The following is a 27,583-nucleotide window of genomic DNA, read 5'->3' as shown; positions in this document are numbered from 1 at the left end:
GGGCTGGTAGAATCACAGAGACCTATGCCATCATCTCAGCAGTCGTCTGGCTCCTTGCCTCTTACCCAGGCAGATCCTGCGCTGATTCAGGTGATGCAGGATACTGCAAAAGGGATTAACAGGTTCAGTGAAATGCTGGACAAAATGGATGATGTGGCAGGGACCCCTAGAAGGTCTTATGCTTTAACTACTGTGGTAGATGAAGAGGAAGGAGAGTATACTGACATCCCCTGGGATCAGAGTGATGATTTGGAAGAGAACTCTGCTGCTGGTATAGAGGATCTCATTGTAGCTGTGAAGCAGGCTTTAAAGCTGTCTGTGGAGGATAAGACTCCTGTTAATGGTGTTTTTAAGCGACAGCGGAAGGAGGCTGTTACTTTTCCTTCAGATGAGGGGTTACAGGAATTGTTAGAAGGGGCTTGGAAAACTCCTGATAAGAGGCTTCAGATGCCTAAGCGATTCCTTAGTCTGTACCCCATGCCAGAGTCTCATGCGGAGCTCTGGGAAAAGGTCCCAGTTGTGGACGCTTCAGTGGCACGTTTGTCCAAGGCTACTGTATTACCAGTACAAGACGGTGCAGCTTTTAAAGATTCTGTGGATAAAAAGCTGGAGGGAAACCTCAAAGCTATCTTTGAAGGGGTGGGGTTTACCTTACGGCCCCTTATTGCTTCAGCCTGGGTCTCTAAGGCCATGATAGAGTGGGCTGGTGAATTATGCACCATGCTGCAGGCTGACCCTGGTGCATTACTGCTTGCAGAAAAGATTAAGGCAGCGGCAGAATATGCAGTGGAAGCAGAGGAGGAAGCTATTAAAATGGCAACCAGAGTGTCCACAGTCTCCATTAATGCCAGGAGAGTGCTTTGGCTTAAAGCCTGGGAAGCAGACAATGAGTCCAAGAAGGCTCTGGAAACATTAGCCTTCAAAGGAAAGGTACTCTTTGGTACCGAATTAGAGGAGATTATAAAACAGGCCACGGGCGGCAAAAGTACATTCCTGCCGGCCTCCTCAGCAAAGCAGACGTCCAGATTTTCTGCTTTTAAGCCGTCCTTTCGGCCCTCCCCTAGAGGTGGTGCGTCCTTTCGAGGACAGTCTTTCAGGGGAAGGTTTCAGTCCTCTAGAGGCAAGACACACAAGTCAAAATTTGGCTCTTTTCACAAGAAGCCTGCCACTAAAGGAGAGGACAAACCCTCTGCATGACTGTCAGGGGCTTCGCCCGACAGTGACAAAAGTGGGGGGGCGTCTCACACTCTTCAGGGACGCTTGGGCTTCTCTAGGCCAGGATGCCTGGGTGTTAGATATTATAACACAGGGTTACAAAATCCCTTTCAGAGGGCCGCCTCCGAAGAGGTTCATTCCCACATCCTTACCAAAGGAGGCACGGCTGCGTACAGCTCTTGTGAGAGCAGCTCACTCCCTTTTGGAAAAAGGGGTGGTTACACTAGTCCCCAAGGCAGAGTGGAAGAAAGGCTTTTACTCCACGCTGTTCCTGGTGCCCAAACCAGACGGGTCTTTCAGACCAATACTAAATTTGAAGTCTCTAAATGTTCATTTATGGGTAGACCATTTCAAAATGGAGTCCCTACGGTCAGTACTCCTGAGTCTGGACCAGGGAGAATTTTTGGCGTCCATGGATGTCCAGGACGCATATCTGCACGTCCCTATACACCCGGAGCATCAGACCTTGTTGAGGTTTGCCATAGGAGACCTGCATTTACAATTCCGGGCGTTACCCTTTGGGCTAGCAACCGCGCCAAGGGTATTCACAAAGATAATGTCAGTAATGGCGGCGGTGCTGAGGCTCAGGGGAATCACAGTAATACCCTATTTGGACGATCTCCTGTTCAAAGCAGAGTCAGCAGCCATGCTGCAGAGTCACTTGGCAGAGGCCATCAGTTTTTTGCAGGCTCACGGCTGGATTTTAAATTTGCAAAAATCTCAGTTGGTACCGTCACAAAGGCTCCAATTCTTGGGAGTCATACTGGACACCCATCTTCATCGGGTTTTCCTCCCGGAGGTAAAGGCCAGGGATCTGGTCACCCTAGTCCAGGAGATTCTCAGGGCTCAGAGCATTTCAGTATGGAGGTGCCTCAAGCTCCTGGGGAAAATGGTGGCGTCATTCGAGACGCTTCAATTTGCCAGGTTCCACTCTCGGAGGTTCCAATGGAACATTTTGTCAGCCTGGTCAGGAAACACTTTGACCATGAAATCCGAGATGATAGTGCTGTCTTCGGACACTCAGGAATCCTTGAAATGGTGGACAGAAGTAGATTCCCTTCAGTGGGGTCGGTCATTACAGACCTGGGACTGGTTGGTAGTAACTACCGACGCCAGTCTCAGGGGCTGGGGTGCAGTAGTCCTGGATCTCAGGCTTCAGGGCCTGTGGACGGCAGAGGAATCAGCGTTACCAATCAACATCTTGGAGCTGAGAGCTGTCTGGAAAGTGATTTCCTTGGCGGGAGACAGGTTACAGAACCTCCCTTTGAGGATTCAGACCGACAATGCCACAGCTGTGGCGTATCTGAATCACCAGGGAGGTACACGCAGCAAATTGGCCATGTGGGAGGTGTCCAGAATCTTCCTATGGGCGGAACAGAATGTTCCAGCTGTATCGGCTATATTCATTCCAGGAATAGAGAACATAGAAGCCGACTTCCTGAGCAGGGAGGAGCTCAAGGAAGGGGAATGGAGCTTACACCCTCAGGTGTTTCACCGGATCACCTCGATGTGGGGAATTCCGGATGTGGACCTGATGGCATCCAGGGTCAACCGTCAAGTGCCCAGGTTCTATGCCAGAACGAGGGATCCACTAGCGGAGGCAGTGGATGCCATGACTATTCACTGGCAGGGAGATCTCCTTTATGCGTTCCCACCAGTACCAATGTTACCGAGACTTCTGAAGAAAATACAGGGGCAGAAGGTTCCAGTGATCTTAGTGGCCCCAGATTGGCCAAGGAGGTCCTGGTACTCGAGGCTTCAGAGGTTGTCTGTGGACTCATGGCGTCTACCTCTGAGACCAGACCTTCTAAGACAAGGCCCATTCAATCACCTGGATTCCGATCGATTGATTTTGACGGCCTGGCTATTGAAACCACCATTTTGAAAAGGAAAGGGTTTTCTGAGGCAGTAGTACAGACGATGATAAAAGCCAGAAAAACGGTATCTTCGTCAAATTATTATAGTCTGGAAGACTTACATCCGATGGTGTGAGAGAAGAAAGGCTCACACATCTCATTTTAAGCTATCAAGAATGATGGAATTCTTACAAGATGGGTTTTCATCGGGTCTAAGCCTTCAGTCACTGAAGGTGCAGATTTCGGCCTTATCCATCTATTTCCAGAAAAAGATAGCCATTTTGCCGGAAATCCAAACTTTTTTACAAGGAGTATCCAGGTTGAAACCTCCATACAAGCAACCAGTAGCACCTTGGGATCTATCACTGGTTTTGGAATGCCTTCAGAAGGCACCATTTGAACCGTTAAGGTCGGCTGATTTTAAGTTTCTCACGTGGAAGCTAGTGTTTTTGTTAGCAGTAGCATCTGCTAAAAGAGTTTCAGAGTTGGGAGCCTTGTCATGTAAATCTCCCTTCTTAATTTTTCATGATGACAGGGCTGTTTTGAGAACAGTGCCTCAGTTTTTACCGAAGGTGGTATCTACCTTCCATTTAAATCAGGAGATAGTTCTACCTGTGTTTCAACCCCCAGAGGGTTCTAAGAAAAGGGACAAGTTGAGAACTTTGGATGTTGTGCGTGCTTTACGCATATATGTGGACAGAATGAAGAGTGTCAGGAAAACTGACACATTGTTGGTATTGTATGACGTACACAAAATTGGTTGGCCTGCATCTAAGCAGACTATTGCTAGGTGGCTGCGGTCTGTGATAGCTTTTGCATACATCAAAGTGGGTAGACCGGTACCGGCCAAAATAAATGCGCATACCACCAGGTCAGTCGCTACCTCTTGGGCGGTTCGACATGGGGCCACAGCTGAGCAGGTTTGCAGAGCTGCCACTTGGTCATCTGTTCACACATTTGCCAAATTCTATAGATTCCATGAGTTCGCGTCGGAGGACGCATCATTCGGGCGAGCAGTGCTGAGAGCTGCAGACCTGAGCGTACCCTCCCAAAGGACCGGCTCTGGAACGTCCCAGTGTTGAGCTGTGTCACCAGGACCATTGAAAGAGAAAAAGGGATTTTTGCAAGAACTTACCGTTCGAATCCCTTTCTCTGATATGGTCCTGGTGACACAGCGATCCCTCCCTTACGCTCAGTAAGTATGCCAGAAGTTTCATGATGTTCATGTTAAGATGGTTAAAAGTTAACAGTTTCTGTTATAAAATGTGCATATTATATGTGCAGGCGTTTGTACTGAGTTAATGTATTCCAGTGGCTTTGAAAGATGAACTGAAGAGTCCAGGGATGCAGTAGGGGAGGAGCCTACCCTCTAAAACTTTAGGATAGGTGCCTGGCTCCTTCGGACCCTCCTACATCCCAGTGTTGAGCTGTGTCACCAGGACCATATCAGAGAAAGGGATTCGAACGGTAAGTTCTTACAAAAATCCCTTTTTAAATTATGCTAAATAAAGAGAATCTGTTTGCTATGGGTAACATCCAATCTTCAATAGAAAGCTCATATTGGTAAATTTACCCCTTAGTCTCTGCCACATTTCCAGATGTACAACATGAGAGTACATGGTGTAGTGGTGGCAGCACAGCTTGCTGGGAGACAAGCTGCTGTTTTTATGGGATTTCACTCCTGCCTAATTAAATACAGTACATGTGTATTAGGAGAAGTGAAACCACAACCATTACAATAAAAATACTTTAGATTGTAAAGGAAAAGTCCAAAAATTTGGTAAATAAGTAATATAGCGAAAGGAGAGGTTAATAATTTGGGGACAATATTTGGAGTCTGCTAAGAGAGATTGTCCAACAGGTCAGTAGCTTCTTAGTACCTAAACTCACACACTAAACCCTAAAAATCCTAAACCTAACACCAGCATACTTATGCTAGGGATGCTGCATCTCCAGCAATGTGAGTATTCTGGTACAGGACTGCAATTCGGTAATTCATCATCAGTATTTTGAATACCGATATTCCAATTGTAAGAACTAATGTACAGTACAAGCTATATGGCTCTCTAAATGTTTCTAGGCAATGCTGAAGAAGTATACAATAAGTGGGGTTGTTTGTGTGAGAAGGGACTAGAGCAGGAAAAAAGTGTTCATGAAATGTTACAGCAATTTATTTTAACATTTTGCTTAACTTTTAGATGTGAACAGTGTTGAAGTTCCAGATCACAAATTTCTGTTTCCAGAATATGAAGTTGTCACAGAGCCTGAGGAGCTGGTTTCTGATACAAATCTGTATGAAGAAAATAACATAGCAGCCAGGATGGATGAGGAAATATTCCAATCTGAAGTGCCAAATATTGGTAAAAAGGATTACATTGATGTGTTTGGCAAAGCGCATAATGCAATGTAAAAAAAAAAAAAGGGGGGGGGGGGGCATATTTACTAAAGTGTGGTTTTATACTGTCAACCGGTGCTTTTGCTCTTCACTATTTCTTGACTAATTCTTGCAGTTAAACTAACCATCACGTTTACCTCTTTTACATCGTAAATGCCAGGTCCCCCCCGGGATTTGGACCCGGTTCCGGCCCAGGAGCAACCCAGCATTCGTGATAAATTATGCCCTGTCAGCACCCAGCATATTGTTCTTTTACTTTCTTTGTACACTGTTCTGCTGTGATAGGTGTCTGACAGACACAGTGCACCTTAGTGCATGACCCAGGCTGGTCCCTGGGCACTGACTGAAAGGGACCACAGCCAGACACTGGGGACAGGTAAGGCGGCTCCCTGCGCGAGGAGATACTAGCGGCTCCGGCGCAGGAGGCAGCCGTGCCGCGCGGACAGACCACAGGGAAGCAGAGCAGTGGTCAGGCAGCGCCAGTAGTGGGGTAGCCTGGTGGCAGTGCCAGATACCCACCACTTTACTGACGCTGCCAGGAGTACATTTCTATGTGGATCTCTGTCAACAGGGGGATCTCTGTCAGAAGGCCATTCAAAGCTTTATGAGGTTAGGGGTCATAGTCCCAGTGCCCATGTCTGAGAGAGGCATGGGCTTTTAGGTCAGCTTCTTTTTTAGACGGAAGCCAAACTGATCTTACCATCCAATACTTAGTCTTAAGCACATCAACAGGTTCCTGTGCATTCCCAAGTTCCGCATGGAAACGATTATCCTAGCATTGGAACCAGGGGACTTCATGGTATTCCTCTATATTCAGGATGCCTATTTGCATGTCCACATGCAACATAAAAAATACCTGAGGTTTCAGGTGCAGGGGGCAGCTTTGTGCTCTTCCATTTGGACTTTCCACTGCTCCCTGGGTGTTCACGAAGGTCATGTGAAACAGACTTTGGAGGCAGGGCATCCGAAATCTACCATACCTGGATGAATTACTCTTCCTGGATCAGCTTGCCGAGGTACTACAGGATCACCTGTCCATAGTGGTACAGTTGTTACAGGCCCACGGTTGGATGATCAACTGGCCCAAGTCTTCCATTGTTTCCAAGCAGTCAATGTTGCATCTGGGAGCTCAACTGGACTCAGTTCATCAACAGATATTTCTTCCGAAGGACTGTCGCAGGAACTTGCAATCCCACATCCAGGATCTTCTCTCCCACAAGCAGGTGTAGTGCATGCTTGCATGAGGGTCTTGGGATCGATGGTGTCGGCCTTCAACATGGCAGAGTATGCTCCATTTCTCTTCCGTCCTTTGCAGAGAGAAATTCTGGACAAATGGTCTGGAGTTCATGCAATGCTCTGGTCTTAGATCAGTGGTTCCCAACCCTGGTCCTCAAGGACCCCCAACAGTGCATGTTTTCCAGGTCACCCAACAGGTGCACTCATTATTCAGACATTTTAAAAGATCCACAGGTGGAGGGGTGGAGATCCCCGTGCTGACAGACCACAGGGAAGCAGAGCAGTGGGCAGGCAGCGCCTGTAGTGGGGTAGCCTGGTGGCAGTGCCAGATCCCCACCACTTTACTGACGCTGCCAGGAGTACATTTCTATGTGGATCTCTGTCAGCAGGGGGATCTCTGTCAGAAGGCCATTCAAAGCTGTATGAGGTTAGGGGTCATAGTCCCATGCAATGCTCTGGTCTTAGATCACTGGTTCCCAACCCTGGTCCTCAAGTACCCCCAACAGTGCACGTTTTCCAGGTCACCCAACAGGTGCACTCATTATTCAGACACATTTTAAAAGATCCACAGGTGGAGTTAATTATGTCACTTGTGATTCTGTGTGAAGACCTGGAAAACATGCCCTGTTGGGGGTACTTGAGGACCAGGGTTGAGAACCATTGTCTTAGATGATAGTCCTATCCCTGGAGGTGTGCCTTTCACTGTCCTGGTGGCTTCTGGATCAGAATCTCTGGGCAGATAAGCCATTTTGGATTCCAGAGTGGGTGCTTCTCTTAACAGATGCCAGCCTCTGGGGATGGGGGGCTGTCGCTTGTTGGCAGCACTTATAGGGCCTCTGGACTCTTCAGGACAGTCGGCTGCCCAACAACCTACTGGAATTGCGGGCAGTATTCTGAGCTCTTTGTTTGGCAGAGCACTTGCTCCAGGGTCGCCCGGTGCCGGTACAGTCTGACAATTTGGTCACTTATATCAATCAGGATGGCACTCGCAGTCATTCTGCTAAGGCGGAGACTTCGTGCATCTTCCTGTGGGTGGAGAAACTGATTCCTGCTCTGTCGGCAATCTTCATTCCGGGAATCCTCAATTGGATGGCGGACTTCTTGAGTCCCCCTGATTCTTCACATCCGCGAATGGGCACCTTTGAGGTGTTCCAGATGCTGGTCCGAAGTTGGGGCAGACCAGAAATCGACCTGATGGTGTCTCACCACAATTGCAAAGTTCTGGTGGACCGGTCTCGAAGCTTACATGATGGATGTCCTTGTCGGTATCATGGCCCTTTGCCCTGAGTTATGGTCCCCCACCCTGATCTCCTTGCTTCCTTGTGTAATCAGCATGCTGAAAGCGGAGAGGGGAACTGTAATTCTGGTGGCTTTTGATTCGCCCAGCAGGGTCTGGTACTCCGATCTCCAGGCTTTCTCCGTGGAACTTCCAATACATGTGCCTCTGCACCCGGACCTTCTCAGTCAGGTCATATGTCTGCAACCAGACCACCTGTATCTGGTTTTGAAGGTGAACTGTAGAAACCTCACTATTAAGAGCCAGGGGGTTTCTACCAGGGTCATCCATACCTTGCTCCGGGCACCCAAACCGTCCTCAGCTGGTGCACATTACAGAATCTGGAAAGCTTTCTTTTACTGGTGTGTTGAGCGAAGACTCAATCCCAGCAATTTCTGTTTTATCTAGAATTTTGTCCTTCCTCCAAAAAGGCTTAGAGGCCGGGTTACATCTTTACTCTCTAAAGGTGCAGATTTTAGCCTTGTCCATTCTCTTTCGTAGGTGACTTGCCTTGTTACCAGACGTTCGAGCTTTCCTTCAGGAAGTTCTTCACATTCAGCCAGGGGTTTCTGCTGAGCAGTCTTCCCTGGATGTGGTCCAAGCTCTGCGGATCTAAGTTAGACAGATTAGGGACCTTAGAAAGTCTGATACATTGTTTGTCCTGTGTGGATTTCACAAGCGGCGTTGGCCTGCTACTAAACAGTCCATTGCACGCTGGCTTTGTTCTGTCATTCGGCAGGCTTACCTTGGTTCATCTCTCCCGATTCTGTAGGGGGTTTGAGCTCATTCCAGTCAGTCTGTGGGCTGTTCAGGGTAGTGCAACAGCAGCACAAATTTGCAGAGCAGCAACTTGGTTATGCGCGAATACCATTTTACGCATTTGTTACTTTTACTTCCAAAGACTCGGCCTTTGGGTTCCGAATGCAGTTCAGGCTTGTCCCCACCCTTATGGTGGTGCTCTAGGATGTCCCAGCGTCAGCCCTGTGTCTCCTGAGGCCCGAAGAATAAAGGGGAAGTATGTCTTATCTGTTTAAATATTTCATCATGGTACTCATGAGACACAGGGATCCCTCCCTACTACGCCTGCTTCAATTTTTAGTTATTGTTTCTGAGTTTGTAGTCCCTTTGTTTTGTGGACTAGAATATTTGGTCTCCAATAGCCTGGAGATGTTTTGTATGTGGTTCTCTTCCGTCCGCCCTAACTTCTGTCCATCTCGTGCCTTGGGCTTGCTAACAAGAATTGGGGGCAGAGGTGGAGCATAGGAGGAGGAGCCTGGGATGCCCAGGAGGCAAACGTTTATTGGGGCACTCCTGGAAAATGCCGTCACTACACCCCCAAATGCCCAGCACCTGTCAATCTCCTTGCGAGCGGCTAGCCTTCACATGGTCCGTTTGCAAAGTGACCCAGTGCATGTGCAGTCTTTGGAAAATTGGCAGGTCTGTACACAGGTCTGATTTGGGCCTCTCGAGACAGAATTTGACAGCAGATAATAACCACTTGAGGAAATCTAGAGAGATTGTACAAACTCCACACAGTGGTGGAGTACCCATAGAGTGGTATTATTATCTGTTTATCCTCTTTTTGGAGACTTCCTGGAACTGGTGTGATCTGGCTCTGCTCAATGTATTCCATGCTCCGCAGGTCTATTTCTGTCTGCCGCACAGATTATCAGCTTGCGCTTTACAATGCACATAAACTTTTGAATGTGCTTGTTCATTGTTCGAGCTTATTCTAGTTCAGAGCAATCAGCACCAGACTGGTGGTCAGCGCGTTCCACTAGGTGGTGGTGACCTTCTTGGTAATGTGACTTAGAAAAAACAGATCTGTCATGCAGCTACCTGGTTCTCAGTCTACATGTTTTTGGGTGTAGAGTTACCCAGTCGGTTAACCTTGAGTATTCCCTCCCTTAGGGAACATCCCATCCCAAGTAGTATTAGTATCCTGTCGACACAAAAAATGGTCAACATTATTTTTTTCCCCCTATACCAGGGGTTCCCAAACTTTTTTGAATCACAGCGCACTAGAGCATCAAAATATTTTCAAGGCACCCCATGGCCAAATGCTTCTTATCGAGAAATTCAGAAAAAAAAATATTAAAGTAAGTGCATTGTGTTTATATGTCACAGTTATCTGGTGAGGGACAGGATTTGCTTCTGTTTGTCCACATATATTATGACTGGCAGCCACAAGCACTGGTGTTGCCTGGTACATTGACCATAAATAATAAGAATTGATCCTAGTCCACCAACCCAAGGCACCCCTGCAAGTGTCCTGAGGCACCCCAGGGTGCCTAGGCACACATTTTGGGAACCACTGCCCGATACTGTATTTTACCATTAACATGGATTTTAATTTGGAATTATAAAGTGTGTCAAGTATAGGGAGGCAAATTGTCTGAACCATGGGGAGCGCGCGTGGTACACTAATTGGGGGTCTACATGCTAAAACCTACAAGCAGACACCAAATATTTTTTTTTAAATCCATGTTAACCTTTTGTTTGACGTTTCCAATGTTGACCATTTGGGGTCGACCTAGACTTTGTCGACTTTTGACTCTCGACTTTTTATACCATATCCTTGGTAGTACAGATGTAGCATCGCTCATTCAGTCAGCGGCTGGCGCGTGGCCCTTTCCGACGGATCTATCAGTTGGACCCCGCTCTCCCTGAAGCGGAGACGTGCAGGATTTCCACTCCCCACCACAGAGTGACTAGGACACGCCTCTCCACCAGTTCTTACGAGCAGTGGGCGTGTTGGGCAGCCATGGAGCTGCATGAGAGGCGCTCAATCTGTAGCATGCTGGGGTTGCAGGGGTAGAAGCTTAGAAATTAAAGCTGTAGTTTAATGCCAGATTCAGCAGTCTTCACTTACAACCCTGTGGTCCATTTTTACTCAGACTTTTTTCAGAGAAAAGGATCAGTGGTATGTGACCAAAACTCCTCTTTTCTGAAGTCTCAGGTTATAATATACATAAAATTATATTCCTAGTTTTTAAGTTTGCACTTGGATGTGTTGCGTTTTTCCACCTTATGGTCCACCTCTTGCTTCAGAATCGTCTATTGATGACCTGTCCTTAGATGAGAGTGAATTGGCATCTATGGCAAAGCATGAAACTGAAGAAGAAAAGTTTTTTGGCAAATTCAAGAAACGCATTTCAACTGAACCTGAACAGGTAAAATAATTTTCATAATTTCATTAAACCAGAAAAGCATGATTTAGTGCTATGCTGTGGGTGCCAGCCCTGTGGGTCTGCAATGCTAATTAAGCGGCAGCTGTAGCGTGTGTATGAATGATTATCATCAACGTGGACTATGATTAGCAGTAGCAACCTGTAGCGAGCACATGCGTTTGCACCAGTCAAGGTCACCGACTCAAATGGACACAACTTTTTTTTTTAACCTTTTTCCTATCAACCTTATTCGCAGTAAACCTTTTACCTGTTGAACTTCTGTGCTTGTCAACCTATTGTATGAGATTGTCCATTTGACGGTCTAATTTCTGTAGATCTATTATAGCCAACCCCTCTACAGACACAGCAAATGTGAAAATTCAGAGAGATGTTTCAAACAAACCGAGTGAGTGGAGAAAATCCCTGATTGTGGTTGGCTCGCAAAGCAGTGCTGCTTTATGAGCCATATAAAGGTGTCCGTACGAAGGCCCAGCTCCGCTAGTCATTCTGTTTCCCTGCAGCACTGCGAATGGATGTTTTGCATAAGCATCCATTCGCAGCCTTGCTTGGTGGCTCAAAATCATTCGATGGTGACTTGGGTTAGCGGTGCCCTGTTCCGAGAACTGGTCGGGCAGCTGACATCCGGTGATGTCAACCGCCCTCCCCCAGAAGGCAGATGGCCTCCCCTGTTCACAAGTGGATGTCCAGTGTTTTTCTGGGTGCACCCAGCGTTTTCCTGGGTACGAACAGGAAATGAGTGCACTCACATGCAAGCTCCCCCTGGCCACCACCTGCATGCCCCCCTCCCGCTCCAAGGCCGCCCGCAGTAAAGACCTGCATAAGTGATTTGTGCGCAGGCCGTCGACATTAGTCTTCGTTGTGAATTCGCAACAGGGCGAATGAACCAGAATCACCCCCAAAATTCCCATGACAAACAACTTCTAGCTATCATTTATTTAGTGCATTCTGCAAAATGTTAACTACAAGCTGATTGGTTGCTGTTAATATCGTCTTTACCAGTTCTGATACTGTACATGTCCCTATCCATTAAAGGATATGATTGCATGGCATTGGAGATAGTACATAAACTTTGTTTTGTGGTTTAAAAACCTTTTTTTTCATGTGCAAATAAGATAGCTTTATGTGCATTTAAGGTTTGATGTGTTTTATACAACAAATGCAAGATACCTCATTGAAATATAAAAATATTCCAAAATAAGGAATAACCCATTATCCAAAATGCTTCTGGTCCCGAGCATTTTGGATAAGGGATACTCAACCTTTACCATATATTCTGTAGTATTTCCCCTATGCAAATTTTTCACTATTTCGCCAACTACTGTTCTGACCATAGGAGTCTTAATATTCCTTGTGTTCTATGGCGAGTATTCTTTTGGTTTTTACTGTTATGATATATAATGTCCTATGCTTTCTAAGTTGGTGATAATTCCACTCTTTCTACCTTTTTTTACCCATTTTCCTTCCTTTTATGTACCCACTGACTCTTGTTTCCTTTTTTTATCTTGCAAAATCACTGAAATGCCCTTCTATTGCAATGTTGAAATATTTTTCTCTGATAGATAGTTGGCTCAGCCTGCATTTTCTCTAAAGTTTTCACTGTCATAGATTCAACCTGACAAAGAATCCCTGGGGGGGGTTCTTTAATTGCACACTTGACTCCTACAGTGACTCCTTTTAGATGTTTCTCATTTTTCACATAGGGCTTTACACAAGATACCAATGATCATCAATTGTTTAATGCCTGGAGATTACACCATGCTAAAGAATAGGACTATACATTCTTGTCTCACCCTCATAATGTATATTCGAGGATAGACTATTTTACATAGTCATCTTTCTCTACACAAACTCATGCCAGAATCGAAACCCATGTGCTTAACCTGGAAACTGAACGAGAGCCTCATTCAAATTCCTAAATACAAAGATATCATATGTAAGTCCATTGTAGTTTATATTGCATTTAATAATACTCTTGATGAGAGGAAATGTTCAATTTGGGAGGTCCAAAAGGCTCTTATGCTTAAAATTCTAACTCTAGAAACATCTCCTAAATCTTCCGAATACCCTGCTATAGGCTCAGAATTAGCACAAGCTTGAGCTGCCCTGACAAAGCTGCTGTCTGACTCTGACCACACCAATTTGGCATTTTAGAAGTATTGTCATAAATATTTCTACTGGGGAAATAACCTGGATAGACTCCTCTCAGGGAACAAAAAGCAGCTACCTTTATTGCTTAATTTAAGTAGTCCCAGGATAAGTTTTATTTTCTTAATGATCAAATAGCGAGATCATTTCAGAAATGTTGTTCTCTCTCTGACCCCATTTCCAGTTGGCAATTTGCAGCCCAGGAGATAGGAGCAGCAAATCACCACTGAGCTAGAGTTACCAATTGAATCTAGCCCTACTATAGTTTGCTTTGAGATCACCTGCTAATAAAAGGTCTTTTAACATTACCAACATTTATTTTTTTCTCTCCAGCAATACCGTTTTGAAATTTTTCATTAGTTTACTTGTAGATAGAAGTAGAAGAGGGCAAACAAAGTGATTTGCCATCACCTACAGCCATACCACACTGGATCGGCCCAATCTCATCTAATCTTGGCAGCTAAGCAGTGTTGTGCCTGGTTAGTACTTGGATTGGAAACCACCTGGGAACACCAGGTGCTGTAGGTTTTTCTCCAGCTATTCAAATTGATGATAGATGATAATAAGCCTGTATGGCTAGTTGAAGAGGGCTCCATCTGTACTTGGAAGAGCTCTGGCCACAGATGGGTTAATCATCCTTTATTACAAATTGTTCTAGCCTTCTGTAAATCCTTTGTTGCTCCAGGCATGTAACTAGATTGATGGGATGAACAGTTTCTGACTTTGTTTGAAGCCAATGTCACGGTTTTACTTAAGATGGGCAAGGACCCCACACTTCAAGTTTCCACTCTAAATCTTAACTTAATAATGACCTTATGCTATATGCAGAAATTCTAGCATTCTCACTATTTATGTGTGGGTGTGTATATATATATATATACACAGGGGGCCCAGCACTCACTACAACAAACTAACTCACCTTAACATTCAAATAATCAATAAATAAATAATGGGGTTTTAGTTCATGAATTGATCAATGCATTTAAGCTTGCAGCCCATCGCCAAGGGACCCCATTTCACTGCAAGTCCTACACTAACTGGTTTTCTTGGGAACCTGGCACCTGCTTACACATCATAGCTAAAATGAACATGTGTTTTTTTTCCTGGGTTAATGCTCAACTGCCAAGTAACATGGCTTTTATAAGGTGAGACAATCCCAAACACAGCACCTGAATTAGTATTTAAGGGGCAGCTGTCACAGGTTTCAGGTAAATGAGCTTATCAAGGGTGCATGAGAAAGCTATGATCACAGTAACAGAGGTTAATTAAAAATCAACCCAAATATATAGATACAGAAGTACCAACAAACTCGCCATTCCTATGAATGGGGTGCAAACAGCACCCACATCCCAGGGTGGGGTGCGGTGGCCTGTGACCACACACTAGTAAATACAAACACAGGGGGCCCAGCACTCACTACCTGTGTTTGTATTTACTAGTGTGTGGTCACAGGCCACCGCACCCCACCCTGGGATGTGGGTGCTGTTTGCACCCCATTCCTAGGAATTGCGAGTGTGTTGGTACTTCTGTATCTATATATTTGGGTTGATTTTTAATTAACCTCTGTTACTGTGATCATAGCTTTCTCATGCACCCTTGATAAGCTCATTTACCTGAAACCTGTGACAGCTGCCCCTTTAATACTAATTCAGGTGCTGTGTTTGGGATTGTCTCACCTTATAAAAGCCATGTTACTTGGCAGTTGAGCATTAACCCAGGAAAAAAAAACACATGTTCATTTTAGCTATGATGTGTAAGCAGGTGCCAGGTTCCCAAGAAAACCAGTTAGTGTAGGACTTGCAGTGAAATGGGGTCCCTTGGCGATGGGCTGCAAGCTTAAATGCATTGATCAATTCATGAACTAAAACCCCATTATTTATTTATTGATTATTTGAATGTTAAGGTGAGTTAGTTTGTTGTAGTGAGTGCTGGGCCCCCTGTGTTTGTATTTACTAGTGTGTGGTCACAGGCCACCGCACCCCACCCTGGGATGTGGGTGCTGTTTGCAACCCATTCCTAGGAATGGCGAGTGTGTTGGTACATATATATATATATATATATATATATATATATATCACAATGCGGAATGGGCGGCACTCTCAATAGACACTTCACACGGCCATATGGCCGTGTGAAGTGTCTTTATTGAGAGTGCCGCCCATTCCGCATTGTATATTGAGGACCCTCTGTTTGGTTATGCGATCGTACCAATAGTACTAGGGCAGCACTCATGAGGCTTCTCTATAATTCAATGAACTGCAGACCACACAAGTTTTTAGCAGGTACTGACGTTTTGAAAATTTTATTTTGTTATCGAAGACTTCTTTGATATCCAAATTAAATTTTCAAAACGTCAGTACCTGCTAAAACTGGTGCGGTCTGCAGTTCATTGAATTATTGAGAAGCCCCGTGAGTGCCACCCTAGTACTATTTGTACGATCATGTCTATGTATCTGAAAGATTTGGAAGGCACCTGGGCAGTTGTGACCATACGTGGCACTCTCAGCAGCAAAAATCACACGTACACTTCAGGTCATATAAGGATATATATTTATATTCCAAAGACAAAAAACCTTACGGTTTCACATGTCCCATTAAGGCTTCTTATACATGATCTGGCATTTCTGAAACCTGTTGTAACTCTTCCACTCAAATGCCAAAAAGCAATGAAATTACAATCATTAAGGCAGACGCCTTAATGGACGTGTTGCTTGCGCAATACAGATATGGTACGCCATCACAGCCTGTGGGTAAGTGCAGATTCAGCACTCTCACAGAGTGAGATTGCTGTCACTCACACAATGGTGGAGCTGCTAATTCACAGATTTGTGTGCTCATTGGAATACACACATGCAGTCTATGCATATCTCTCTCTCTCTCTCTCTCTCTCTCTCTCTCTCTCTCTCTCTCTCTCTCTCTCTCTCTCTCTCTCTCTCCCTCTCTCCCTCTCCCTCTCCCTCTCTCTCTCTCTCTTCCTATATTCTCACCTCTACAATATACGGGTGAAACTCGAAAAATAAGAATATCGTTCAAAAGTTCATTTATTTTAGTAATTCAACTTAAAAGATGAAACTAATATATTGTATAGACTCATTACATGCAAAGTATTTCATGTCTTTATTTGTTTTCATTTTGATGATTATGACTTACAGTTTATGAAAACCCCAAATACAACATCTCAGAAAATTAGAATATTGTAAAAAGATTCAATATTGTAGGCTCAAAGATCCAGAACTGTCAGTATAGTATGTTACCTGTGAGCTTTGTCTGTAATAAGCAGAACTGGCTGAAGAATACAGTGCTGCTCTACTCTGCTGCATAATTCTGCCATGGGTGATAATAGGCTGGTGCTTACAAAATGTGATCTACAATGTTAGTCTCAGTTACATAGTTACATAGTAGGTAAGGCTGAAAAAAGACTTGCGTCCATCTAGTTCAACCTGGTATAGATATCCATTGCTGATTTGGTTGGTTCTGGTATTTTACAGACAAATTATATTTCTTATTTGTACCCATGGATGTTTTTCTCCAGTAAATGTTTGTCCAACTTTGCCTTGAACGCATTTAATGAGCCAGCCGTTACCACCTCTCTGGGATGAATTTGTAATTCTGTATCAATAGCCTGCCAAAAAAGAGTATGTTAAGTGGTTGGAATTTAAATAGTTTCTTAATTGGAAATCACTTTTTATATTTTAAACATATAATTTTTTTAATATTATAAATTGAGCCACATAAGAAGTTGTAGGGTTATATCAATACTCATTTTCACTTGAGTTTGATACATGTTTCAATGTGCCTTTTGATATTATGCAAAAAGAACACAGTTGTTTACTTAATAAATGTTCTGCTTCAGGTTTTGAGGTACTGTCGCGGCGGGGAGCCGCTGTGGATTTCACGCCAAAATGTTCCAGAAGAGACCGATATCCCTAACTGTGCATGTGGAGCCAAAAGGCTATTTGAATTCCAGGTAAAAAGCAGAACTCTCCTTTAGTTTGTAAGCTCCAAAGAGACAGAGATAGATATTTATATATTTCCAAGTACTGCAGCACTCCAGCCTTTAAACCAATATAATTCTTTATTATTAGTGAAACCAGCAACGTTTCAATACAGTGAAATGTATTTTCCTCAGACACATTTCACTGTATTGAAACGTTGCTGGTTTCATAATAATAAAAAATAATTATATTGATTTAAATGCTGGAGTGCTGCAGTTCTTGGAGTCTCTTGTGCAGGAATTGCAGTACAGGTTGAGTATCCCTTATCTAAATATCCATTGTCCAAATTATTCTGAAAACCATAGTTTCCAGAATGTCTTGTCTTTCTTTTTTCTCTAAAAGCTCCACTGGGGATATCTGTCACTGGCACTACTGGGGACGTGATATGTAATGGACACTAAATATGTGCAAGAAAATAAATGATTTCTTAGCATTCAAATTCAGTAGCTGAGATAGTATACAAACTTTGTTTCATGTTTTGAAACCTTGATCATGCACAAATAAAATATATTTGTGTGTATTTCATGTTTGTGTCTATACAAAATAAATGCAAGATACCTCAAGATTCCTCATTGAAATATAAAAATATTCTGAAATACAGAATAATCCATTGTCAAAAATGCTTCTGGTCCCGAGCATTTTGGACAAGGGATACTCAACCTGTAATAATGTTTGTGAGGCAGTATTGCTAACCACTATGCCATTAGCTTACATCAATACATCCTAGTTGGGTGTGGTATAGGGGTCCGACAGTCATTAGCCAGCTGTCGGGATCCCAACTGGCCGGACTAGGACAGCATGGTGAGCGCAACAAGGGAGAATAGCACGAGGGAGAATAGCAGGTGGCAGTCGGGAACCCGGCTGTCAGTGTTTTGACAGTCGGGATCCCGACTGTCGGGACCCCGTCCGGCACCCTCCTAGTTTCAGGTCTCATTTACACCTATGCAGTGTTTTTTGCTTTTCGCATATTAATAAATGCATAAAGAGTTCATTCAAAATTAGTTAGACAATACAAATGCTGTCTTTGCAGCCATTGTGTTTTACTGTAACTCATAAAATGTTAGAAGCGTATATATTGTACATACAATCTCATGCAATACAGCTTATTGTACTACCAGTAAAATAATTTGTGTTTTAAAAATGAAATCAAAGCTGAAAGCACATTAATTATCCACATATTTTTACCCATTTTAATAGCTAGTCTGAACAATTCTTTAATGTTTTAGACCAATCATTTGCCAGATGTAGGGCCCAGTTCATTCAAATATATTCTCATAATATAATTTCCTCTACCTCCCCATGGCAGCCAACTCATGGGTTAAGTCCTGAAGGGTAGTACTCTGGAAGGAAACAAAAAAAGAACACTGGCCCCTATATAAGCTCCTTCTCCTCAGGCCTCAGTGTCTTTTTTTTCCTTCCAGGGTAATGGAAGGGCTTACCCTGAGCTGCGGCCCTCTCCACTGCCTAGAGCAGCTGGGGTTGAGGCAAAATAAGGGAAAATGCAAGTCCCCGCTGTCGAGGGCAGTAAGGGGTACCTGGGTCTGCTGGAGAGGCGTCCCGGAGGGTTCCCGGTAACACTGAAGCGTGCCGGAGGGTTCTCGGTAACACTGAAGGGCGCCCTGCCCTTCGGGCATGGTATCGGCGGCGTCTGAAGCCACGAGGGCGCGACGTGATGACGGGCGGAGAGCACTGCAGGCATGAGCCAGGAGATAGCATCTGACGTCACGGGGGCGCCGCGTAGGGACGCTACGTGAGGGCGCCCTTCGGGCGTGAAGCCGGGAGGCTAGATGCGGCTGGCGTCTGACGTCATGAGGGCGCCGCGCTGAACGTGGGCGCGTCATCATGCGTGCCAGAATGCACAGTGAGGATAAAAAACGGCAAGTGAAACAGCCTGATGTCTGAGGCTGCAGTTACAGGCTGATTGTGCGCGCACAGACTACAAAGATTGCAGTAAATCCAGCAGACTGGGTAAGACTCCATTGACAGCATTTGCTGGAGGAGTTACATCATCCTTACTTTGTGTATTGTTGCTTCTAGCTTCAAGCAGGTAAGCAGTTCAGTATGGATGAGGAGAGAAAGTGAGGGTAAGCCAGAAGTGATTTTATGGGGATTGGAGTAATATAGGTGCTGATATATATGTGTGTATTGTAGATCAGATACAAGCAAGGGAAAGGCTGAAGCAAAGGCTAAGCATAAGAGACATCACCCGGCAAAGTGCAGCCTGTGTGATAAAGACCTGCCTGAGAATTGTATAGGCTCCACGTATTACATGTGGAGCCTATACAAGTAACTCAGGCAGCCTGTAAAGTAACTCAGCAAATGGGAATGCCGCAGATGACCGAATTAGTTGCTATGCTAAAAACGGCATTAGCAGACATATTTATGACTAAAGAAGATGTGGAAAAAAATGCAGGCAAAGAGGAGCAGAGCTGAGTTCTCAGGGGGATCTCAAGATTCGGGAGAAGGTCCAGCATTTAGAGAAGAGGAAGTTGAAGAAGGGGAAATTACACAGGATAAAGCAGAGGCTGACTTTAACCCTGTGTTGTTGAAAAATTTGTTGGCTCTTATCAATAAGTCTCTGAAAATAGAAGAGACTCAAGAAGAGGAAAAATTGCAAGATTTACTTTTTCAAGATAAAAAGAAACAGTGTAAAACTTTTCCTTTTATCTAAGGCATTAAAGGAAATGGTGGAAGAGGAGTGGAAGCACCCGGATAAGAAGGTGGCGGTTCCACTCAGGGCCTCGTTGGACGCAGTGAAGCTTGCGGCGAGATCAAGCGCAACTACGGCGGTGGCCAGAAGAGCACTGTGGCTCAAACCCTGGATACACAGTTGAAGCAGAAGCTGCTGTCCTTACCGTTCCAGGGGCAGTACCTATTTGGTTCTAAGCTTGATGATATAATCACAAAAATTTCCGGTGGTAAATCGGTCTGGTTGCCGCAAGATAAGGGGAAGAAGCCCTTCTTCAACAGGTCACTTAAGTACCAGTCATCTGATTTCAAAGAAGCAAAGACCTATAGGCCGGAAAGAAGCTTCAGAAGATCTTGGGCGGCGAACCGGAGCTTTTTTCGTGGCCAAAGAGGCAGAGAGGGGAGAAATTTCGCAAGACAGTTTAACCAATGACGCCGAAAGGGCAGTTGGGGGCAGACTGCTACAGTTCAAGCAGATCTGGTCCCAATCTGTCGAGGACAAATGGGTGTTGGAGATAATAGAATCCGGATACAAGATAGAGTTTGCAAAGTATCCGGGTTATTGGAAAACAGTGTCTCCAATTCGAGATCCATTGGAAAAATTGGTGTTAATCGACAGCTTACAAAAAATGATTAGTCAAAAGGTGGTAGTGAGAGTACCAAAGGAACAAGAATGGAGAGGTTGCCAATCAAGATTTTTTTTATAGTCAAAAAGCCTTCGGGCGGCTTCAGGACTATCCTGGATCTAAGACTAGTGAACGCTTACATCATAGTAAAAAAATTCAGGATGGAATCGCTGAGGTCAATTCTCCCAGACATCAAGAAGGGGTAGTTTCTGACTACAATAGATCTTCGAGATGCTTATCTGCACGTGCCGATTTATATGCAGGGCACCACAGGTACTTAAGGTTCCGTTTAGGGGGGCAACTTATCAGTTTGTCGCCCTGCCATTCGGCCTGGCTACATCTCCAAGGACATTCACAAAGGTGTTGGTGGTCCTTGTTGCCAACCTAAGGCAACAAGGTATTTCCGTGTGGACTTACCTGTTCATGGCAAAGACTAGAAAGAATGCAGAGGAAAACACTTTCCGAGTAAAACGTTACCTAGAGAAACACGGATGGTTGATAAACCAGGAAAAAAGTCAATTGGTCCCAGCATCTGTAGTGAAATATTTGGGAGTCTGGATAGACACAGACCACATGACCATAAAACTGACAGAGGACAGAAGGGTGGTCCTTTCGGGAGACTGTATGAGAGTTCTCGGTCTGATTTCGGCAGCCTTGGATACCTACCTGAACAGGCAAGGAGGGACAAAGAGCCAAGAGCTCATGTCAGAAGTATCAAAGGTAATAGCCTGGGCAGAGAGCCAAGTGACCAGCCTTACAGCAGTGTTTGTGGCAGGCAAGGAGAATCTACAGGCAGACAGCTTATACGACCAGGGGAGTGGGAGTTGTCCCCAGATGTGTTCAACCAAATTGTAGAAATGTGGGGTCAGCCTCAAGTGGACCTGATGGCCACAGAGAAGAATTCAAAACTCCAAAGGTTCTTTTCAAGGCATTGGGACCCACAAGCGGAGCAGCAGGATGCCCTGACAGCGGTGTGGGAAGCGGACTTCGTATATGTGTTTCCGCCCTTCCCGATAATAGCGAGACTGTTGAACAAGATCCAGCAAGAAAAAGTAACCGCAATAGTGATACTCCCATACTGGCCGAGGAGAGCGTGGTTCTCCAAGCTACTAGACATGGCAGTAGAGGATCCATGGAGGCTGCCGGATCTGAACAACTTGATAGGTCAAAACAAGTTATGGAGGGCACAACCACCTACCTGGAAATTAACGGCGTGGTTGCTGAAACCCAGATGCTAGAAAGGAAAGTGTTTTCCAGGGAAGTGGTGAGAACTCTGCTCAAGGCTAGGAAAAAGTCTACCTCTCTTACTTACCATAGAATTTGGAAAAAGTATGTAGAGTTCTGTAGAGCTAAGGACGGTCGAACTATGGAGGTAGCAGTAGTGCTGGAATTTCTGCAGCTAGGGCTTGATAAGAACTTGTCAGTCAGCTCGATTTAAAGTGCAAATTTCAGCTTTGTCAGCTATGCTAGACTGGAAGCTAGCTGAGGATAAGTACATCCAGAGGTTCGTGCAAGCAGCCAAACGTATAAGGCCTTCGTTTCATAACCCTCTGGCGCCCTGGGATCTTAACTTGGTGTTAAATACATTAGTAGAGGCTCCGTTTGAACCACTTCAAGAAATATCCCTTAAAATGCTAACAATCAAAGTCTTCGTCTTAGTAGCGATCACGTCTGCAAGAAGAGTGTCGGAAATTCAAGCTCTTTGGTCAGCGCAACCTTTCCTTAATTTCTTTCCGGAAAAAGTAGTGCTAAGAACTAATCCACAGTTTCTCCCTAAAGTAGTCTCCACATTTCATATTAATCAAAAAATTGTTCTTCCTTCTTTCTGCATGAACCCCAGTAATTCAAAAGAAGAGAGCCTGCATAAACTGGATGTAGTTAGGGCATTAAAAATCTATTTGGAAAGCACAAAATCTCATAGGAAAACAGAAAGGTTGTTTGTGCTGACTGAAGGGAAGAACAAGGGACAGGGAGCCAGTAAAGCCACAATTTCTAGGTGGATCAGGACTTGTATAATAGAAGCATACAAAGTCAGAGATCAACCACCACCGGTTGGTTTGAAGGCTCATTCGACCAGGGCAATGTCAGCCTCCTGGGCAGAGAAGGAGGCGGCTTCAATACAGGAATTATGTAAGGCAGCGTGCTGGTCCTCGGTACACACGTTCACCAAACATTACAGAATGGATGTAACGGCGTCAGCAGATGCCCGGTTTGATTATATATATATATATATATATATATATATATATATATATATATATATATATATATATATATATATATATATATATATATATATATATATATATATATATATATATATATATATATATATATATATATATATATTTTAAGGTGAAGTAACCATGTATTATTTTGCCCACCCCAAGTGTGGTAACTGCTTGGGGTATGACCCATGAGTTGGCTGCCATGGGGAGGTAGAGGAAAGTACAGATTCCTACCTGTTAATATTCTTTCCTCTACTCCACCATGGCAGCATTTTTCCCGCCCGATTGTGGTGGCAGATGTGTATAAGTGTATGTATTATGCTGTTTAATCAAGACACTGAGGCCTGAGGAGGAGTAGCTTATATGGGGGCCAGTCTTTTTTTGTTTCCTTCCAGAGTACTACCCTTCGGGACTTAACCCATGAGTTGGCTGCCATGGTGGAGTAGAGGAAAGCATATTAACAGGTAGGAATCTGTACTTTTTATTCTCCCTCCATGCCCTAGTGCAGTGGTAGCCAACTCCAGTCCTCGAGAGCTACCAACAGTTCACATTTTCCAGACAACCTAGCTGCTGCACTGGTGCACTCATTACTCACTAACACATTTTAAAAGATCCACAGGTGGAGCGAATTACTTCACTTATGATTCTGTGAGGAGATCTGGGAAACATTAACTGTTGGTAGCTCTCGAGGACTGGAGTTGGCTACCCCAGTCCTAGTGGATGGCAGGGCATGAAATACTGCCTGTTGGCTGAAAATTTTTGCTAAAACAAAATGCATGTCGACCTTTTGGCCCTGTCGACCTTTTGGCCCTGTCGACCTTTTGGCCCTGTATGTTTCTCCTTCATCCAGCAGGTGTCACTGGAGTTACAATGTGGAATAGAAGGCGACCACAGGGAGCTTGGGCACTTTAAATAAAAGATTAGAGTGGCTGTCTCCTCCCCTTCTACTTCCCCTCTCAGACCAATCTTAGTTGTGCCCGCAAGGGAGCGGACACACTTTTGCTCACGGAGCAATACATTGATATTTAAAATAATTTTTTTTTTCTGCGAAGATGGACAGGCAGATAGTGGCTGCACTATCTGCCTGCTACGAGGGAGCCTGCCGAAGGGAGCCGGCTGCTGCTGTCAGGGTTTGCGCCCAGCTCCCTGGCTGAAGAGACCACCGTCTCTGGAGCTGTAACGGGCGCCGCGATCCTCCCCCAGCCACACCGCCGATGGCAGGCTGCAGCGGGTGACTATTCCCTGCCATTAGTGGCGGTGGTCAGGGTCTTCCAAAAGCCGGCACAGCAGAGGGTTTAAACCTGGTGCCATTTGAGAACAGGAGCTGCCGGGCGCGGGGCGGGGCTACCGCGCGGTACTCACGCGTGGCAGCCATCTTCTTACAAGCTGGGCGCACAACACGCTGCTGGAGGCTCCAACTGTGCCGCTGCACCCTTCACCAAAAGCTGCATGCACTCCGTTCTCTGGGTGACCATCCTGCTACTGCTCTACCCGGTACTGTGAGTTACAGTGGGGGTTTCGCTGTTTATACCCTGTGGCAGCTTCACCCCTTCACTGTCTCTCCCTTCCAGTTTTCTTGCTGTATCTCCTATACCTACTCTCCCTTGGTTGTGTGGTAGTGTGCAGATTGTGTGTGATAGACATATTGTCACAATGGCAGGGGGAAGCTCCAAGAGAATTACCTGTAAAACATGTAACTCTAAGGCCAGTATTCAATGGCCAGCCCTCAGATTCGCCGGTTTTTTTCAGTGAATCTGGCAATTCGCTGGGTTTATGGCGAATTTTCTGTTAGAAAAAACAATTCGCCATATTCAATGGAGGCAATTCGCCACAAATGAACAGCGAATGTCTGCCGATTCGCCGTAAATGATTCTCCACAATTCGCCTGTGATTTTCAATGGGGTTTTTAGTGGAATTCGCCGACAGTGTATTCAATGCTCAAATGGAGAACTGCTTTCTCCATTGATTTTCGCCATGATTCTCCATTTAGCATTCGTCATCTTTTTTAGGTGAACTGTTATGTGATCTTTTAAAATAAAGGCTTTTCTAATTTTTTTTTGGTGTAAAAAAATCAGTCATTTAATTATTTGAAGAGTCTTGCTATTTCTTTTACTGGACAAGGATCACATAAATATATTTGTAATTTTATTTTTATTTTTTTTAACGTACCATACGGCGGGGGGGGGGACTGCGTCAGGGAGGCTGCCAATTCCTCCTGCAAAGACAGGCCATGACTTGATGGTATCGGGTATTTACTATCTAATTTATAAGATTCCTCATTGATTAGTGTGGGGCTGGGAGCACTGCAGAGCATGATGCAGCTGGGAAGCTCTGCTACAGCACAGCTGTCATATATTAATGCGAAAACAGTGGGGCAATCAAACTGCAGTGTTACAGAGTTAAAAAATATGTTGTACATAATTCATGTAATTATTCCATTCTAGAATAGGGTGCTGGAGCCGGAGGTCTGCTGCTGCTGGACCCGTCCCTGTCCTCAGGCTGTGCGGGGCTCCTGGCAGCATCAGCGCGCTCCCCCGCTCAATCCCCTGTCCGCAGCAGCAGGGGAGAAAGCCAGGGAGAGAGCCGACTGCCATTATCACGTTGTGTAGTGCTGCTGCGGCGGCCTCAAATGCCGACAATAACAGTCGGTTTGTGACCGCGTTTACCGCTGCACCACTGCCCCAGCCCGCCGCTGCCCCCACCTATGTGCACCAGCGGGAATGATCTGGGCGGCAGTGGAAGCTTGTACCTCTATGTGCCGGCCGGCCGGACCACCCGCCCGCTGTGTCACTGACACGGACTGCCAGCTCAGCCACCGGCAACCTGTCAGTGCGTCGGGCGCCCACCACAGACCCCGCTCCCCCTACACCACTGCTTGCTCACTCACAGGCCGCCGGCGGATCTCAGGCGATTTCGTCAGGAAGTGAGCAGCCGGGTGACAGGGGGAGCGGTGCCGCGGTCGTCGCGCACCGAGTGTGTGTGGGGGGGAAGGCTCCGGCAGCAGCTGTCACTAGGGAGAGTCGGGTCCAGCATCAGCAGCAGTCGCAGTCCTCTGGCAGCCCCAGCGCTGTGATAGCAGATGTCAGTGCCGGGGCTGCTGGAGCCGGAGGTCTGCTGCTCCTGCTGGACCCGTCCTCAGGCTGTGCGGCATCAATGTGCTCCCCCGCCGGGACTCCGTTCTATCCCCTGCAGTGGCAGTGTAGCCGCAGGAGCAGGGGAGAGAGCCAGGAGCACAATTCGTCATAGGGGGTCATTTTCGCCGTCAGGGGCTGAGAGCCCCTGACGCGTTGAATACTGAGGATGGGCGTCTGCCAGCGAATCTCCCAGCAGGGAGAATCCAAGGCGAAAGGGCAGCGAATCCTACACAGGATTCGCTGCCGCCCACGACCCCCGGCCATTGAATACTGGCCTAAGTTTACACCTTCCCCTCCAGAGGTCCTGTACTGTGATAAATGTGCTGTGAATCCCACTGTGTCACAGGCCACAGGGGACCCCCCGTTTTGGGCTGCACAGCTCACTAATGTCATGACACGCTTATCCTCTGAGCTCTCAGTCTCAGAGAGATAGAGAGACCTCCAGGAGCCAGCAGAGTGATTTAGCCTCTGCTGTCCAGAGCCTAACTAAGGCCTTGGCTCCAGGGCAAGCACGCCCTTCCTCCTCAAAACAGCTCCCCCCCCCCCCCTTTTACAAAGGAGGAGGGCCTCTCCACTACATGTGGACTCCCCTGATTCTCCCCTGACGATATGCAGGATGTACTTGAAACCTATGACACTCCGGCTCAACCCTCTCAGGTGATTGAGGACTTGATTGATATGATCAAGGTTGCTTGTAACATGACGGATGAAGTGGACACTCCCTCTCGTCCTTCCCTTTTTGGAAAAAAAATCAAAAATTGTCTCCAAGCTTCCCTACAGCGGAAGAGTTGGATGATCATGTTACACAGGCTTGGAAGCATCCAGATAAGCGCTTTCAGACCCCTAAGAGGTTTTTGCAAAATTATCCACTACTGCCTGAAGGCCGTAAGCGAGTGGAGATACCACCGGTGGTAAATTCATCCGTGTCGCAACTGTCAAAGAAGACAGTCCTTCCGGTTCCTGGGGCTACCACCCTTAAAGACACCGCTGACCGCAAGTTGGAGGTAACCCTGAAAAATATTTTTTCAGCTGCTGGGGTGTTACAGTGTCCGGCGCAGGTCGGATGCTGGGTTTCTAAGGCCATAGGTGTATGGGCATCCCAAATCTCAGTGGAGATACGGGAAGGCTCAGATCCGGCGACTATCCTTCATCTGTCGGAACAGATCCAGGATGCCTCCACTTTTCTGATAGAGGCTTCCTCGGATATCTCTATAGTTGCAGGCAGAATTTCTGCACTGTCCGTTATGGCCTGTAGAGCCCTCTGGCTTCACAGTGGCAGGCAGACCCCGAATCAAAACTGGCGGTGGAATCCTTGGCCTTCAATAGGGAGCTCCTGTTCGGCCCAGAGCTGGATAGATGGATATCCCAGGCGATGGGAGGTAAGTCCCATTTCCTCCCTTCCGCAGCTCCTCTGCCTTCACGTAGGGCCGGCCAAGGGCCATCCTTTCGTCCCTCCGCCAGATTCAGAGGTCGTTCCAGAGGAGGGGCCCCCATCACATCGTGGTTCCAGAGGTCGCGGCAGAAGTGCCTGTACAGCCACACTGGACCCCAAGGTTACCAAACCTTCAGCATCACGACCCTGCTGGGGGACACCAGGG

General features: G+C 45.9%; 1 protein-coding gene and 1 pseudogene across 1 annotated transcript in view; both read left to right on the top strand.

Annotated features, from left to right (window-relative positions):
* PDCD2 (programmed cell death 2) overlaps nucleotides 1-27,583 on the top strand; it is a 51,783-nt gene that overhangs the window by 14,406 nt on the left and 9,794 nt on the right. Inside the window, exons 3-5 of the mRNA XM_083176383.1 lie at nucleotides 5,270-5,431; nucleotides 11,030-11,151; nucleotides 17,168-17,281. Coding sequence (XP_083032509.1) covers nucleotides 5,270-5,431; nucleotides 11,030-11,151; nucleotides 17,168-17,281 — 398 coding nt within the window. The remainder of the gene's footprint in view (nucleotides 1-5,269; nucleotides 5,432-11,029; nucleotides 11,152-17,167; nucleotides 17,282-27,583) is intronic.
* On the top strand, nucleotides 13,724-13,842 carry LOC146066026 (5S ribosomal RNA; annotated as a pseudogene).

Source organism: Crinia signifera, chromosome 3 (assembly GCF_055691185.1).
Source record: "Crinia signifera chromosome 3, ASM5569118v1, whole genome shotgun sequence".
Lineage (NCBI taxonomy): Eukaryota > Metazoa > Chordata > Amphibia > Anura > Myobatrachidae > Crinia > Crinia signifera.
Note: the sequence above shows the minus strand (reverse complement) of the source record. Positions and strands in the feature narration are given on the sequence as shown.